Source organism: Acipenser ruthenus, chromosome 3, assembly GCF_902713425.1.
Source record: "Acipenser ruthenus chromosome 3, fAciRut3.2 maternal haplotype, whole genome shotgun sequence".
NCBI lineage: Eukaryota > Metazoa > Chordata > Actinopteri > Acipenseriformes > Acipenseridae > Acipenser > Acipenser ruthenus.
In genome coordinates this window covers 37,881,896-37,900,342 of record NC_081191.1, presented here as the reverse complement: position 1 = coordinate 37,900,342, position 18,447 = coordinate 37,881,896, and the positions used below count along the sequence as shown (strand labels likewise).

Here is an 18,447-nt window from a genome sequence, read left to right as displayed (position 1 = left end):
CTCTAAGGTTCAAAAACAGTTCTCTTTACATGACCTTTGAACTCTGATAATGTCACGTGATCATACTACCCAACACTGACATATTAAATAAAAAACACAGATCTTGTTCAATGTACTGATACCACTTTGTGTTACTCCAATGTGTAAAACTCCAGCTGTTGTTAAAATATTAATTTCAAGTAAGTTACATGAAAAACGTCCTGTATTTATTTTGATCAGATGATAGCCCAAGATGGCTGTAGCAGGTTTAACACCTAAACCGCTGCGGTTATACTCATACCTAAAACTGGCGCCGGCAGTCATTATGACGGTTACATTTTAAACAACATCAATATTGAAATGAAAGTCAAACTATCGGATACAACTCAAAAGTTTTATTCAAGCATGACATATCAAACATCTGCACAACCGAAGTGCAGTTTTTAACACTAGAACCACGTTTATGACTTTTCCTTTATACATGTATTAAATACCCTGATGGCATTTGAAAGGTAGGATTACAAAAATAACGAAGTTATAATCCGGCCCACCTAGAACCGCCAAAGCAGGTGACATTGGTTTTATGTTGGGAAATATTTTTAAGAAAAATAAAAAACTGCCTCACCCTGTCTGATGCGCCTGCCTGCGTTAACCGAGATCGCTACAATACATTAAGAACAATTGTTAGAGTATTCAAAACTTTTCAGTCTTGAATTGCAACCCTAACTGTAATTAAGCTGATAATTTAAAAAAGAGACATCAATTTACATATTTTTAAATGAAGCAGTTGCTTTAATTAATAAGACATAAATATACACATATTTTCAATAATAGACATTGTATTATTAATAATAGACACTTAATAATGCGTAAACAATACATATAAGGAGAAAGGATATGAGACTTCAAGTTCAACCTATGACAAGCTTCTTAAAGGAATACATATTTTCAAATGAAGCAGTTGCTATTAATTAATAGATACAGACAATAAATAGACAATGTAGTTTTAATAATGGACACTGTATTTTTAATAATAAGGCATACTTGCACCTTTAGTATCCATGTTAATTTTCATTTTATGTATTGCTCTATTTTCTTCCAAACAGTTTATATTTATCACAATTCAAATCATCAGACATTATGTCAATTCATACAGATAAACATTAAAAACAGATTTATACAATAGATGCCGCTTACTAGCAACTCTGATAAAGACAACTTTTGGTTATTAAGATTTTTACAGGAATCAATCCTATCCTATGGTTTTTCGCTTATTGACAACTTTCAGATAATGACAACTTTTTTTATGGCTACCAACAGCATCTACTGTATCAAACCACGCCCCAGTCTTGACTGGTCATGAATATGCATGACAGTGGCAATTTCTGACAGCACTTCGGCGATAAAGAGCTTTTGTCAGGCCAGGTGAAAACATGTCTCTAAATAAATCTAGGTGAATTGTGTTTAAAAATGCAATCGTTTTAAAAAAAGAGGAGGCTTGGAATAGGAAATGAGGCCGACTTTACATTATATAGATAGGGGAAAAGTCGCTACCATAACTCTTTGGATTCCCATGATGCACCGCTTAGTCACGGACGGAAGTTCCGGCGGAGTTGACCATCTTGTGCATAGAGAAGATCTTTGACAACACTGACAAGATCTGCAGGCAGATAAGCTGGCTGGCAGGGCCTTTAAAGAAACTCCGGGGATGTTGGGCTGGGGAGATTAAAATTAAAGGTAATTAAGTACCCGCTATTACTTAAAGGTTACCGTTGTTTGATGGTCTGTATCGTGTCTGTCGGTTTGAACTCAAAATGTCATTGTGGGCGGTGGCGGTGGGGGGTTATGTTTTGGGGTCGGCCAGCCCTAGTACAGCTCCGCTTTATGCAGCTAGCAGCTAAGTACCCGTATATTACATTAGACATTATTTGTAACTTTGTATGTTTTTTTTATATATATATATATATATATATATATATATATATATATATATATATATATATATATAAATAAATAATACTACAAAATACTACAGTGCGTTTTATTTGTATTAAAATGTTTGCCGTGGTGAATGTAAATTGCCAATGTTTTACCGTAATTACCATAAAAATGTGGTACCTGGGTTGACTGAAAACCAGTTCTGCACATGCCATGCTGTCATGCCAAGCTAATTTGGTGATCAACATTAACAGCTGTTTATCTGTTTATTTGTCTACCATAGCCAAGAGCACAATCACACTGGTTTGTTATTTATCATTGTTGCCCATTAAGCACAGACACGTTGCACAGCTCCTGTCAGTTTAACAGAGAAAATATTGTTACCGTTATGTCACTGCATTTTTAAGCCTATATATATATATATATATATATATATATATATATATATATATATATATATATATATATATATATCTCTATATCTATATATATATATATCTCTATATCTGGAATACAATAGGCTTGTATTATTTATTTTTTTTCTAGACCACTACAGTAGTAGCTGGTGTTATACAACCAAGATAATAACCCGTTTGTTGTTTGTGTTCTTGATCTCACCGTTTGTGCCATTTTCCATTCTCCTTCAACAAAAGGTGAGGTTGGTGTAATCTGTGGAATACAATAGGCTTGTATTCAATACAGAATGTATCCATTTGCTCGATACCCTTGTAATTAGTGCTGGGCCAAATATCCGAATATTCGAACAAATGTGTTTTGACTTGTATTCGGATACAAAAATCAGATGCTCGTATTCGCTAGAAATGACAAAAATACCTTGCACTTATTTACCACCTCACCAGAAGTTGCGCAAAAGTTTAAAAAGACTGGCAAATGAAAAATAAGTCTGTGATATGTGAGATTAATTTATATATAAAAAAACAAAAAAAAAAACACACAGGATCAACACAGCAGCTCTTGAGCCTCTATTTAGAAGTTTTAGACAGCAAAAAGTAAACAAACCAGATTTTTGACCCAGATGGCTCTATGGAAAGCCATCTGGGTCAAAAATGCATCTTGCTGCTTTAGAGCGAGACAGAATCTCATGAGACAGAAAAAAGGCAAGCATGTCATTCTGAAATGCCTCGCGTAAAGAGTACCCAACTTCCTGGAAATGTTGTAAAGTGATTTTTATACAGATTGTATATATTATATATTTTTTGTTGAGACTTTGTTATGTGGAATGTAATAAATGACAACCAAAACGGTCAGTTTTTTTCCCCTTTGTTTTACAACGCCATTTCCACGTTTGTTTAAAGTTAAATTTTAGTTTTTGTTAGCTTGTTCAGCTACAAAAAGGCACAAGTAAACCTCATGTTATTTATGAAAATGTGGCTTTGGCCACTGTTTACTGTGAAGAAATGGAATAAATACATAAAATGAGGTGTCAACTTTATGTACTATTTATTTCGGGAACCAACAAAACAACGTTTAACTTGAACTGCTATATGGCATCCTTTGTTTTGTAGTTAATTCCACTGGGGTAAAGTAGCCTAAGTCCTACACAACGTATTCTTTACACAACATATTCTTTACTCCTGGGATATTTTTCTACTTTAATGTGTTACATATTGTAACGTCTTGCTGTAAAATAAAGGCGCACACACGGGCCACGCCCCCCTGACTCAGCTGCTATGCTGTCCCTGCCTGCGTTCAGAGCAATATAATGGCTTTTGTTACTTTTTAATAGGGGTATATTTTCTTGGCCGATACAGATAGCCGATACCAATAATAAATAGACAGTGCAGGTAAACTACTAGTACAAGACATGGGGCCTATATTTAAACTGTTTTATAATTACAAATGTTAAACAATTAACAGATATTGTTTACTTCTTGTATTTATGACAAACTAATACAGAGAATAACATAGTATTATATTGTGTGCTTGTCAGCAATGTATACATTTGTTTTACAACAGTCACACAAAAATAACACTTTGCATTTGTACTAGTAAACACACTTCTTTTATAGCCACATTGCTTTTTATAACTGATCTATACTGTACAGTAGAAAAAAAAATTAGCCTACGCAATGTCAACTACATTGACAACTACACTTATTTTAAGCATATACTGCTTAAATGCAGCCCAACTTAAATTGTTCACTTAATCAAAAACAAAGAGAGGTCATGAAAATATCCAGTTACAAAATTCAGTCAAGCTTGAATTTGTTACTAAACAAGACGGCACCATAATCAAGTCCAGCTTCAAAATGCCGAATAATAGGCAACCAATCCAGATTAAGATAAACAAACAGAGCAAGATAAACACAAATTACAAAAGGTTCCCACTTAACGTTTAGAGAGCCCACAACTCCTTGGAAGTTAGGGAGATTGTTGTTGTTGCTGCTGTAGTCTTGGTTTTAAAAAAGTGCTTTTCAGCGAAACTGTTTACGTTCAAGTATTTGATCAAGTGAGCTATGGAGGAGGACCTGAGGTGATGCCAAGCTGCCAAAGAGAGAGACGGAGCAGAGACCTCGCACAGGCAGTTTTGTAACTAACTGCACATTGAACAATGATTTGTCTGGTTAATACTATTTTCTTACGAATACTGTTAGTGAATGTTAGTCTGGTAACTGTATAGGCTACATGTACACTAAACTATGAATAATACTAATGATGATGATAATAATAATAACAACTTAAACTATCAATGTTATTTAGGATTCAACCTATTTTTTTATGCATCAGAATAATATTCTACTCAGCAGTTCATCGTTGGATTTAATGTAGCATCAAGTCTGTTCTGCACACAACTTACTATCCTATTGCCTTCAGATATTTAAAAAAAAAATCAAAAACGCTGCTATTTTGAGACGTATTTACTGCATTTTGGTCGCACGTTACACATCGCTGGGAAAATGAGTGTCTCTGTGTTTGTGTCATTAGTAAGCGCGTCTGACCAACCATTAAATTCTGTGCTGGAAGAAATTCAAGCATGAATATCGGTGTACATTGTCTGCTAAAATAACACTGCCAATAGCCGATTGTGGTTTTTTCCCTTATACCGATGCCATGCCGATACGCTACCGATTATCGGTGCACCACTACTTTTTAAAAATGAACGACTATCCAAACAAATTTAAATTATGAGTGAATATCCGAACATGAAAGTCACGTGTTCGTCTCAGCACTACTTGTAATACCCTATATAAAAAGCTGTGTTCTTTTATTTTCAGATGTCAAATGTGCATGTGTTGAGTTGTTTCACATGTGCAACACTGAGTTACTGTGCTGTAAAGAAAGGATAAATAATTATGGCCCACCCTATGTCCAACATTACACAAACTGCAACTGTAGGGGTTTATCCAGGGTAAAAATGCTTAATGGAAGAAGGCACATTCTTGTAATAGATGTATTATTATATATAACATGAGCCAGATTGCTGTTCCTCACAGGGGATACTGGAAAATCATAAATATTTACGACCAAAATATTTGTCAATCACACCCATAAACCCTATTTTGCTCCAGAAATGTTGGTGACCTGTTGCAATATATGAAGTATGTTTGTTAATTTGATATTCATACCAAAAATGTTTGCAGTGTTTTTTTTTTTCATATGCGAAAAACGCATTATTTTTATGGCTTTATAGTATATGGTACATAAAAAAAATCATAACCTGGCTTCTGATATTTATATGTTTTAGTGCTGGGATGAACACGGAATTTTCATGTTCGGATATTCGCTCATAATTTAAATATTAGTTCAGATAATCGTTTTTTTAAAGTAATAAAATCTATTATATTGCTCAGAATGCATGCAGAGACAGCATGGCAGCGTGGCCCCTGTGTGTGTGCCTTTATTTTACAGCAAGACCTTACACTATGTAACACGTTAAAATAGAAAAATATCCCAGAACTAAAGAGTATGTTGTGTAGGCCTTACTTTACCCCAGTGAATTAACTACAAAACAAAGGATGCCAAATAGCAGTTCAATTTAAATGTTTTTTTTATTCACAAAATAGTACATAAAGTTGACAACACTTTTTTTTTTTCATTCCTTGCCTTTGCTTTTTCTTTACAGTAAACCGTGGCCATCGACACGTTTTCATAAAATAATAACATGAGGTTTACTTGTGCCTATTTGTAGCTGAACAAGAAAACAAAAACTGAAATTTAACTTCAAATAAAACAAACGTGGAAATGGCATTGTAAAATGAAGGGGGGGAAAAAACTCACTGTTTTGGTTCTCGTTTTTTACATTCCACATTACAAAAGTCGCAACAAAATATGTATAATATATACAGTCTATCTAAAAATCACTACACAACATTCAGTAACTTGGGTACTGTTTAAATGAGGCATTTCAGAATGATGTGCTTGCCTTTTTTCTCTCACATGAGATTCTTGCTCGCTCTAAATCAGCACAACACATTTTTGTCCCAGGTGGCTTTCCATAGAGATCACTATGCGTGCACGCACATAATCTGGTTTGTTTTCTTTTTGCTGTCTATATTAATCTCACATATCACACAGATCTCTTTTTCATTTGCCATTTTTTTAAACTGTCGTGGTGTGACGGTAAATAAGTGCAAGATATTTTTGTCATTTGTAGCGAAAATTAACATCTGATTTTTGTATCCGAATACATGGCAAAAAATATTCATTTGAATATTCAGTTATTTGTCCCAGCACTAATATATATGCACACCCTTTTTTTTATGCCACAGGTGTCCCATTTTCATATCTCCTTTAAAAGTTAAAAAAAGGGAATTATTGATATGTGGTGTTTTTATTTGTTAAAAATCAGGGTTCACATGCAAAGTATAGCTGTGTATCATGTCAGTCACTGAGTGGTAAAGGTACGTTTAAATTACGGAATTTGCCTCATTCTGTATCTTGCAGAAATTTTCCAGTGGCACTTGCTACACCCACACAGTTTGTGTTTGCCAGAGCCTGGAAGAAAACCTCTGAAAAAAAACATTGATAAACATTCCTCACACAAGATTTGTAAAAAGAACTGTCTTCTGCAACATCTCAGCATTCACAGTGCGACAGGATTGTTGGGCAAGGCGTTCCAGCGCATAAACTGCTTCAGGGAGTCCAGATCCATCTTGCAACTAAAACTGGAAAGTGTGTGGGAACAGGTCCAAATTGTGTTTTGGTGAGCCTTATCCACCTTTGCATGAAAAGACTGTCGTCATTATTATGAAACATGGACCAAAGTGCAGTTGACAGTCCAGTGACCTTAGTCATCAAGGCTCCAAACCAAAAATACGATGATCAGACTATAAAGTGTTTTTTGAACTGGACAGTCGAAAAATTGAAAACACACCTTTCAGATGTGTATCCAAGCAAGCCGGTAAGTAGCTGCTCTAAATACAATGCTGAATATTGAATTGTGTCATGGCATTCACTGTAGTACACAGTATCCATCAACTGTAGCTTTTTTTTTTTTTTTTAAAGGGAGAAGGTGAAATCATCACACAAGAACATAAGAACAATGCTGTATCTCTTTGCCATTTAATTAGAAAAATATAAACAATTTCTTTCATGCAGGTTTTTTTGTTTTAATTGATTTAAATTTACTTTAGACATCAGCCAATGGCATTCTTGTTGGTCCATATTGCCAGCAAGCAGGGTTACTCCCAAACAAGCAGAATGTCCAAATCTTTGGAGCACAGACTTCAAACCTCCCAGAACCAAATAAATATCAATTATAATTAACAAAAGACAAAAGTTATCAGCTAGTCTTAATATTTCTATTTCACTTCAAATCTGATTAGAGATTCGATTAGCTGTGTAAAAAATAGCTACTGTAGGAGGGGGTTTGTGGCAGTAGCTGATGCTAACGCTGACATGAGAATGTGTTCCTTTTGGGTTTTCTTTAGGCACACATTTTGTCCATGTGCTAGGATTAACCAAAAATGTGTTTCTGAATCGTAGCTTATCAAATCTTAAAAAGTGACCTCTATAGCCATGGGTCAGACAACATCCAAATCTGAAAAGCAAAATGAAATTATTTGTCTTGACTTAATATAATACTGCAGTGCTTTAAAATACATCTCATGCCTCAGATTTAGCTTTTGTGTGTTGGGGACCTATTGGTTGTTTATTCATAGTAAATGTTCCATTCACATTGTATGTTTGCAGCTAGACCACTGGAATGAGTTTCAGATGCAACACGGGAAGTGATTAGGTGGAAGCAGCAGCATATTTCATCTATAGCGTTATATTTGAAATATCTCCAGATTCTACTAATTGAAGTTATAAAACAAAATATCATAAGAAAAAAGGGGGAGTAGTGATCATATTGCTAGTGCTAATAATAGGTAAGGAAGTGCCTTTTTAAACCCTTAATTCACACTTCTTTAAGAACTTTATTGAGGATCATTGGGCCTTTCCCTATTAGAAATGGCATCTATATTTAAATCTATACATTAAATCTATACAATACTTAACATGCAGTTTTTTATCTTGGTGGTAACTTAATGATTACAGCTATGGACAAAGGTTTTGCATCATCTAGAATTTTAGGATGGAGACAATTAATTAAAAAACAAACAAACAAACAAAAAAACTATATATACATAATTAAGATATTTTATTTAACATCATGCAATAAAGAAAACTACAAAAAATAATCACAAAGTCTACTGGAAGCCATAATAGTAGTACAGTTTTTCATGTTTGATTTCAAAATGTCACATTTTTCAGTTTTTTATTAAGTATATGGAAAACTACAAAGCGGTATGTAATTCAATATGATAACGGAATATTATTTAGCAGGTTTCATTCTACTTTATGAAGCAAAATTTGTTCTTTCTATAGGGTGATGCAAAACTTTTGGCAATAAAACACGTAGGAGTCATTTAAATACAACCACGCGCCATTTCCTCAGTACATGTGATGGAAGAACATCCTATGTGGACCTGATTTGGAAGCTGATGCTCCTCTGTTCCATTGTTCCCAGGTCTCGCCAGCCAATCTTTCACTGTTCCACATTCACTCATCTCCTCCATTCTCCCTGCTTAGCCTGGGACACTACCTTGACACCTCATCCTCTCTTCCTGCTTTTGCACTAAAGTAACTACCAACTTCCTCCTTTCAGCTGGTGCTGCTTTGTGTCTCTCGGGGGAGCCGAACTGAGACCAAGGCCCCTTCTTCCCTGTTGTACTCGTCCCATGATATCACTGATACGAAGGACAGCCTTTGCATCTTCTACCACATCCTTTGCTGCCGACTTTCTTAGTTCTCACTACTGGTGCTACCTCCCTTACACACTCGTCTCGGGATTCCATCAGTGTCATTTCCAGCTGAATGTTAATGCACTTGAATTCCTCAGAGCTGAGACCGGCAGCTGCAGTTAATCTATATTATATTATTTAAATCCCACCGTACCACCTCGCAAGGCTCTTTACTGGCTTGTCTGACACTTGGAATGTCCTCACCATCAATGTAGAACACCTTATCCACTACTTTGCCTTTGATTGAGATGGTCTTCGACGTGGTGATGGTGAGCTTGAATTGCTATGTGCCCATCTGATGTTATCTGCTAGTTTGCCGAATAACTGATTTGTGCGAGGTACAGGTGTAGTCATGGTAGTCATGTTGTCCATGTATGCTCTAATACCTCTGTGCCACTGTACAACCGTGCCGCGCCGGGGCCGTACTGAGCCCTGTTAAGGAGAGCCTCGATTGTTTTTCCACTGCAGAGCTGAGCCCTGCTACTGACATCACACACAGCGAAAGACAGTTGTTATTAATTAACTCAGCTTGCCAAAAGATGCACAAACAAATGGTGTTCAAAAATTAATAGACCAACGGTACAGGTGTATCTTGTATCGCTATATTTTGTAAATATATTTAGGAATTTCTTTGTAATCCCCAAATTTTACTGACTATATCGCAATGAGAGCCGTTTGGTTCTCACTCAGCTCGACAGATAGCCAGTGGAGAACCACCGTTACCCATATTGTACAGAGCCCTCACGGGTCGGCGGTCCAAGTGGAGATGCCCTAATAATGACTTCCATTGCCATGGGGAAGGCTAGTGGAGATATGGAGCAACCTACTATGATTCCGACTTCGGAAAACTGCAAAGTCATGGTAAACTCTGGAGTTGAAAAACAGAATTGCAAATCCCCAAGTAGGCTTTCAAAAATCCTGTTGTAGTACTGGGTACGCTGAAGAACTCAAATGCAGCCCAAAGAAGTAATCCTGCTATGAATCAGTGAGGGACAATATTTTATTAAAGAGCAAAAATACAGTATATGGGTCATGCTTGTAGATATCATTAACATCTATCCTAAACATGTCTTTGTGTGATTTTCTGTAGTCTCCCCACGCAAGTTATTATGGTCTAAACTTTGTACAAATAGCAAAAATTCAAATTTCAAGGGGGTTTAATGAGCAGTGGTGGGACTTGAAACCAAAAGTTTTTCACAGAATTTGGAAGACTGGTTCCTAAGGTTCTTACAGCAATACTTACATTTTAGGACCCACATCCCCTACAGGGTAAAGGGTTAGGCTGAAGTTCGAATAAAACCTGTCAGTTACCCCTTGTCTTGCAATTTGCCAGAAGTGAGTAGGGTGCTCCTAGTATTTCTTTCTGAAAAGCCCTATTCATTATTAGTAGAGCGAGGTGCTACACATGATGGTAGCATCTAAATTGCACCCAGGGTGATTTTCTGGTCAAGGCCCCTTTCTCACTTTAGGTTGACCTTTGCAAGGTCAAAGGGGAAATTAAAAAAAAAAAAAATGGCTGTCATTTCTGAACTTGGCGTGTCTGAAAACCCCCAGGTGAATTTTTGTAAGAAAATCTGAGACGGACAGGCAACGGCACTGGTTGATTTGGCATGGAATGACCCATATATATGTAGCACTGATTCTTAAGATTTGAGACAAATTGTGTCCGCCAACTTTCTGTATTGGTAATGGCTACAAAAATGAATGTATAATATCAATACAAATTAAAAGGTTAATCCAAACCATTAACAACTGTGTTTCTGTATGCATTCCCGTAAAGGTAAGAAGTGTGCCTATAAAATATAATGTTGATGTTGGTCATTTATTTGTTTGTTTATCTTAGGCGTCAAAGGATCAAAGACTAGTCTATTCTGGCAGACTTCTTCTGGACCATCTTCAGTTGAGAGATGTCTTCAGAAAGGTAAGGCATTATTGTATTATTTGGAGAGACTCGCCTCCGTCTCGTTGGATGTCTGACTGAACTGCAGGTGTACCTTTAGTGCTGAAGTTGCCTTGGTCTTGATCATCACATTATTAATTGCCTGTATCATCTAATAAATTGGATTTTTCTTTGGATGGAGAAGGTGCACCAAAACATTTATTTTAACTAACTTTTTAGTTTCAGATTTTAAAAAATGCTCTGTAGTGATATTCTTTGCATACTTTTATTTTAATTTAATATAGCATGATGAGTATCACATGGTTCACTTAGTGTGTGCATCGCGGACCCCGCCTGGATCACCAGAGCATAGTGGCAGTAACATGAAAACGACGGCACCAGCATCTCTCGGCCCCACAGTAAGTAATCTCTTGCTGCTTACAATTGCTGAGTTTTAGAAGCTTTAATAGTTGCACTCCTAGTAAAGGCTCTGTTTTAAATAGGTTTGTTAAATGAACAGTAATACTAACAAAACTAAATTTAGATAAACAAATGTTTCGACAGAATCGTATTGTTTTTAGTGATATTTTATTAAATGAATATGTTTTCCATGATTGATGAACACCTTTGTGCATTCTGATCCTTCATATGTTAAAGGAACCAGAAGAGGGCACCGATAACACTAAACAAAGACTGGCATTCCTTTGTTTTGTTTATCGTTAAAGCTTTATTCAAACCTGTCTTGTTCAATGCGTTTTTGGATGTGCAACTCGAGATTATTTATAAATAAACTGTATTTATTTATTTATTTTTACATTATATTGTATTCAAAGAACAAAACAAAACCAATAATAAAAATAACAAAAAAACACAGCTTACGTATGTTACAAAATCTATCAAATGTACAGATTCTAGTACATTGTTACTTTACTGTTCAGGGATTGTGCCACAAATGGGGAAATCCCTTATTTATTTATTTATTTATTTTTTAAATATCACCTTATGTTGACAAATGATTTATGTAAAAGTATACTGGTAAATTACTGGCCATCTAGAGCATTCTGTTTATTATGGATGTTTGCTTTTTACTGCCATCAGTAACTCCATCCACAGTAATTTCTGAATATTTTCATTTCAAATGGTGAAGCATTGAACATGTGTTTGTGGTACGGCATAATTATTTACTTACCACAGTCTTCTCGTCCGGTTCCTCAAAATACTTCCAAACGTGGCTTCGTCTCGTTCCTTTGTTTAGAGATGCCATTTTATTAAAAATATATAACAAATATCAGAAAAAAAACGCTTGTCATTAACTTTCTTACCCCCGTGGACTGGATACCATACCACACCCACTACAGCATGAACACAGAGTGCACCAGTGAAGCGCCAGATCGACCGAGAATAAAACGTGCCCCAGTGTCAATCTTTCTGTTGCACCAATTAGAAAAACTACTTGGAGGTAATTGCAAAATGCATGCATGTACAGTATGTATGTATTACCTGTTTATTATGATGCAGGGTTGGCAGATTTTTGTGGAAGTTTTATCTTTTTTTTTTTTTTTAATCTTAAAGCGGTGTACAATTCCTTCCTACTTGTTTTACATGCATAGTCTTGCACAGTCTTTTTAAAGTATGCATTGATATTCTTTACTATTCCTGCTCTTCAGAAGCCAGGGAAGGTGGTAGTGCCTATGGGATTAAACATCTCCCCAGCCATGCTCGCCAATCACCCTTTAAATAGGTTGACCATATTTTAGGTATCGTCAGGCTGTCGTAGGAGTCTGACCCCATTAGAAATTAAAGATGCCATGTGATTTTTTTTTCAAATGCAGAACTTGGAATCTGAAGCTTCTACCCCCGCTTCATCTCGAAGCCAAGAAACGTTGCCAGTCTCTGCAAGTACAAGTACAGAGGGACTGAGGCATCGGAACAGTCAGCAGCAGCAAACCAGCCCTGAGCTGAGCTATGCGTCTCCAGACTTTATGCAAGGGTACGTCATTTAAGGTTTCAAGTCGTTCTGGGACTTCAGTTTCTTGCTATGCAAAATGGAGAAGGGCTTAATTGAAGTAAAGTTTAAGGTGTTAAATAGAAGTTTAATTAAGGTGGCAGTAATCTGTTTGGCACTGTGTGTTTCTTACATAACCTCATTAGACTTCTTGAGTGTCATTCTGTTCTGGAATAAAATGCTAGCATGGAATAGAAGTTGATGGTAACAAGAATACCAAACATATAATTGTGAGTATTATAAAGTTTGTTTATAATTAGGGCTTCTGATTTTTGGTTTTAACTGATAAAACAACCCCGATACAAAAAAAAGGAAATTGGTTATATCCAATAAACACCGGAAAAACACTGGAAATGGTTACTCAATTCACATTGACTTCACCCCTTTCCCTGTGAAAAAAATAACCTGCAAAAAAAAAGTGTGCTGTGTAGTTGGGCAATGTTCCTCCTTCCTGACTTGTATCTCGCATTGATTCATTCTGAATACTTAAACCCACCCCAGTGACTGAGTGACAGAAAATTCCTACATTTTTATTGGAGTATTGTAATACGCTTGCGAGATTTCAAACAAGCTTACAAGAAATGGATGATTGTTCTTGCTCGTGAGATTTAAACCTTTATTACAGTTCGAGAGAGAGTATTTACACGCGGTTGGAATTTAAAACAGAATTGCAAGTTGTGGCGAAATGTAAAAAAAATGCCTAAACATACAAAAACCCCAGAAGAATATGCCTGTGACCATAAGGATTTAATTGTGTAAGACAACAAAGGAAATAAGTTACAATTGAAAAAGTATGCAAGTACATATTGTGACAGAAAAAAACAAAAGTAACCGGAAACAGTAATTTCATACAGTATATAAAAAGCGAAAGCCCTGAAAAATAAAAACGATGTACATGTATAACTCGAAAATAGCAACAAAAAAAAATCACCGCAGAATAACATTTTATAAAAACCGAAAATCAGAATCCCTATTTGTTTATCATGTATGCCTGTTTGAATTTATTCCATTTCTTTTTCCATCAGACATCTGGGTAACCCAGTTCCCATGCAGCATGGCATTCCTGCTGGGCTTCCCATGTACCCTTTATACAGTCCAATACAGATGTTGTGGTGGCAGCAAATGTATGCACGGCATTACTACATGCAGTTGTAAGTGGTTTTAAGAGACGTTTTGCATTTTTCTACTTGTTGGGTTTATCTATTTCTTTCTATTTCTTTATACCATAGCAATATATTATTATTATTATTATTATTATTATTATTTATTTCTTAGCAGACGCCCTTATCCAGGGCGACTTACAATTGTTACAAGATATCACATTATACATTATTTCACATATCACATTATTTTACATACAATTACCCATTTATACAGTTGGGTTTTTACTGGAGCAATCTAGGTAAAGTACCTTGCTCAAGGGTACAACAGCAGTGTCCCCCACTAGGGATTGAACCCACAACCCTCCGGTCAAGAGTCCAGAGCCCTAACCACTACTCCACACTGCTGCCCTAAAATAACTAGTTTTTTATACAAGCAAGTTCAATTTCAAGAACATCAACTTTTATACAGGAATGCAGTGTTGAAAGTGATAATATACTTCATCCACAATTTGTAATACAGAAATCAACACTGCACTTTTTTTTAAAATTATTTTAAAAGTTACCTTTCAGCTAATCTTCAGTATTAGAAATTGATTTTCTTTTAATATTTTGTCTTTCAACAACAAAGCCTCCTGAATCTACTGCACTATTTTGTATAGATTCAGTGACGCTATGAATTAGAGAGAGTTGAATAGTTTTAAAAGAAACCAGTGATCAATTTGAAAGGTTAATGATCTAAGAAAAAAATGTTAATGTTATTTATCTTCCAGCCGAGCAGCAGCAGCAGCATCGTCCCAGGGATCAGATTCTGTCCTCCCGTCTATCCCTACTTCCTCCCAGTCCACCGATCCTCCACCTCAGAACGAGCCCCCGGTCGTGCCCAATGCAGCTGTGCCGGAGAACAGGCCTGTGAACCAGAACATCCAGATGAACGCTCAGGGCGGCCCAGTGATCAACGATGACGGTCTGAACCAGGACTGGTTAGACTGGATGTACACCTTCTCCCGAGCCGCCATTCTGCTGAGCGTCGTGTACTTCTACTCCTCATTCAGCCGCTTTGTCATGGTGATGGGGGCCATGCTGCTAGTTTACTTGTAAGTAAAAACATATAGATATACTTTAATATAGACCAGAATCTTGTTTCGTCCAGTGTATGACACGCATAGTATTATTAGTCCGCTGTATTTACTGAACCAATAACAGCACTGCAGACAGACGACTAGAACCTTCCATTACAATCCATCTGTTATAAAGCAATGGATCCGGAAACCCAAGACTGAGTGATATACACTGCACTCATTGGCCCATTGTACACATTGGGTGTTCACATTGCTGCTGTGTGTGTCCTGTACCTGACCTGTGGATAAACAGTCCAAGCGTTAGTCCTTGGGTACAGTAGTAAATGGGTTAGTAATTGATTTGAGATCACACTGACAGCATTTACAGTGCTGCTCAGCTTTGTATTTTAATAAATTAAGTAACTACAGTAGGGTCTACTAAAACAACAATGCAGTGTTATGTACAATAATGCAAACTTGTTGTGTATTGGTGTTGAGCCCTATTCACAAATGATAACTGAATACACCCTGTACTACTTTTTAAATCAACAGGCACCAGACTGGCTGGTTTCCATTTCGACCAGATGTGCAGAATCAGCCAGGAGAAGTCAACCAGGAGGAACAGGAGGCCGATTACAATCAGGATATGCAGGAAATGGTAAGAAAAATATCAAGTTTTCTGCACTACGTTTACTTTTCTTTTCTACACAGCTGAAGAAGGGCTTTTGTCTGAAACGTCTTGAAATAAATGAGGTTTTAATCATTTAAACCTTTTGCGTACATTTTTATTCTATTATTCAAGTGAATAATTGCCTATCATGTCGAAGCCCCACACCCCCTTTAACCCAGTCATTTCAGACAGATTTATAACAATGATGTTATGAACCCCAGGGTCATTAATATTTAGTACACTAAAGCACATGAGGCAACGTTTTCTGGCACCTTTTCAAGTAACTAGCTAGTGTATATTTTTTCAGCATTTTTTATTGGAGAAACATGGTTAAAATTGCTTCAAAATGTTGCAGGGTAAAATAATTTTGAAGATACCATACTGTACTGTTGACAACAACAAGAGAGTAAAATTGCTAAAACTTGTGCATCTCTTGTTCATTGCAGGAGCGGCTCATGGACGATGGACTAGATGAAGACAGTGGGGACGACACAGTGGAAGGCCCCGATATGACTCCGCACCCTGGATGTCTGGCCTCGGCATGGTCCTTCATCACTACATTTTTCACCTCTCTCATCCCTGAAGGGCCACCCCATCCTGCCAATTAGATGCAGCAAGGCCTGAAAGCCGCTTCACAGTTTACAAGTTGCATTATGCTGCACTCATGCTTCTGACAAACTGACATTAAGCGTGTTCATGGATTCAGAAAAGCAAGGCACTTCTGCGTAGGTTTTTATCTCCCTGTCTGTAAAACTTCTCTTTCGATCATGACATATAAAATGTTTGTATGAGGGAAAAAAAAAGTTTGCTATCTTCTATTTTTGACTTTTGAAATGGCAGTTGTTACCTGTGTTTTTGCTTTCAGTATTAAAGGGAGAAAAAAGGTGACGGCTGTATATGTGAACAGCTGTATATATCACACTACATCTCTCTAAAATTCGATTATGTTCCAAGTAACCTGTTTGTATGTACATCCAACAATAATAAAAATATAATAAAAAATACTTTGCAATAGATTGATGAAGCATGCATGTTGTGAATATTTCGAGCTTCAGTTTAATAACACTGGTTCAACACTGCCAAGTGAACTTTTGGGTCTTCAAATGCTTTCCAGCTTATAAATCGTACAAAGTTAACTGACCTAGAATATTTGGGAATTTTGTATTTATTTTTCAAAATGACTAGCAGAAAGCACAGTGTGATAATCAACATTTTAAATGATCTATAATCACATTTTGTTGTAGTATCCCATATACTGTAGTATACAAGGCAAACGATACAATAAAACAATGCTTTGGGACGCTAAGTCTGTCTTCACACTCAACTGAAGTGTTTATTTATTAACATCTCCACTGCTTCCAATCTAACTTATAACACAGCAGTTAATATGTTGTGGAAGCAGTAAAATGCAAGAGAAACTGTTGTCAGCAGATGGCAGTATCTCTGCTTTGAACACACTGGAAGATAACAGCTAATGCAGGGGAAGGCATATGGTAACTCTTGAGTGTACACGGTTGGAGCAAAGACTACACTGTGGAACGACCTGGGGTGCCTAATATATTTCCTTAACCATTGCTGTTAGGTATCACCTGACATTGGTACAGTTTATAAAAAATAATTCTATTATAATAATAATAGATAAAGCTACTGAATGGTAATAATGTATTTTATTCTTTCTGCAGGACTGGTAACGGGTGGTCAGATAGGTGAGCCATTTTATGCAGCAATGGTCCTGAAAGCTGTGCACAAGACAGCAGCAGCATTAACCCTTTACTGCCCTGGATATGTACTCACGCCTGTTTTCTCAATGTCATATATATATATATTGTAACACAGCAGGGAGGGGGTTAATCCTCCCTGCATGAAGAAAAAAACATGTGAGAATGCACATTTGTTTGATTGTTTGTTAATTGGTTTATTGTTAATGATCCCCTGCACCTGGTAGTTATTGTTAAATTAGGACCAGGTGCAGGGTATATAAGGGGTGCAGTCAGTCTGCTCACGGCTGCTGTCTAGAAGGAGGCAGGAAGGTGTGCTCTGCTTCCAAGCAGTTGTCAAGGGTGGCAATACTGTGTGTGTTGTGTTGTGGGGAAACGGCTTAGCCGTCCCACTTTATAGTCAGGGTGTTCCTGAGTCTTAGTTAGTGCTCCGAAGGAGCTAGGTGTTTGTTTTTGTTTTTGTATTTCGGTTTGTATTATTAAAAGTGCGCGGAAGCGCTGAACCCCCAATTTCTGTGTCTGGGTCAATTTTTAAAGGGGCAACGAACCTAAGTGGGGGCAAGTCATCACAATATATATATATATATATACAGTGCCTTGCGAAAGTATCCCCCCTTGAACTTTGCGACCTTTTGCCACATTTCAGGCTTCAAACATAAAGATATGAAACTGTAATTTTTTGTGAAGAATCAACAACAAGTGGGACACAATCATGAAGTGGAACGAAATTTATTGGATATTTCAAACTTTTTTAACAAATAAAAAACTGAAAAATTGGGCGTGCAAAATTATTCAGCCCCCTTAAGTTAATACTTTGTAGCGCCACCTTTTGCTGCGATTACAGCTGTAA

The 18,447-nt window shown here is 36.6% G+C and overlaps 1 protein-coding gene across 3 annotated transcripts; it reads left to right on the top strand.

Moving 5' to 3' along the window:
* Window positions 1–1,544: 1,544 nt before the first annotated feature.
* Window positions 1,545–18,107, top strand: LOC117394923 (homocysteine-responsive endoplasmic reticulum-resident ubiquitin-like domain member 2 protein). Of its 3 annotated transcripts, XR_004543434.3 has the most exons (10): window positions 1,545–1,716; window positions 6,823–7,279; window positions 11,008–11,085; window positions 11,349–11,462; window positions 12,876–13,033; window positions 14,074–14,199; window positions 14,922–15,245; window positions 15,762–15,867; window positions 16,326–16,604; window positions 17,562–18,107. XR_004543434.3 is itself a non-coding variant. In XM_033993664.3 (9 exons), the coding sequence occupies exons 2-9, from the start codon at window positions 7,133–7,135 to the stop codon at window positions 16,485–16,487; spliced, it is 1,215 nt and encodes a 404-aa protein (XP_033849555.1). In that variant the 5' UTR covers window positions 1,545–1,716; window positions 6,823–7,132; the 3' UTR covers window positions 16,488–18,107. The 3 variants fall into 3 exon arrangements, 2 of the variants coding, with proteins under 2 accessions (XP_033849555.1, XP_033849556.1); XM_033993664.3 differs by having other exon boundaries at window positions 16,326–18,107; XM_033993665.3 differs by lacking the exon at window positions 6,823–7,279 and having other exon boundaries at window positions 1,546–1,716; window positions 16,326–18,107.
* Window positions 18,108–18,447: the final 340 nt, after the last annotated feature.

Coding starts and splice junctions, on each gene's coding strand:
- LOC117394923 (XM_033993664.3), top strand. CDS start 7,133: ATGGACCAAAGTGCAGTTGACAGTCCAGTGACCTTAGTCATCAAGGCT. Junction 7,280..11,007: donor ATGTGTATCCAAGCAAGCCG/GTAAGTAGCTGC, acceptor TGTTTATCTTAG/GCGTCAAAGGATCAAAGACT. Junction 11,463..12,875: donor CAGCATCTCTCGGCCCCACA/GTAAGTAATCTC, acceptor TTTCAAATGCAG/AACTTGGAATCTGAAGCTTC.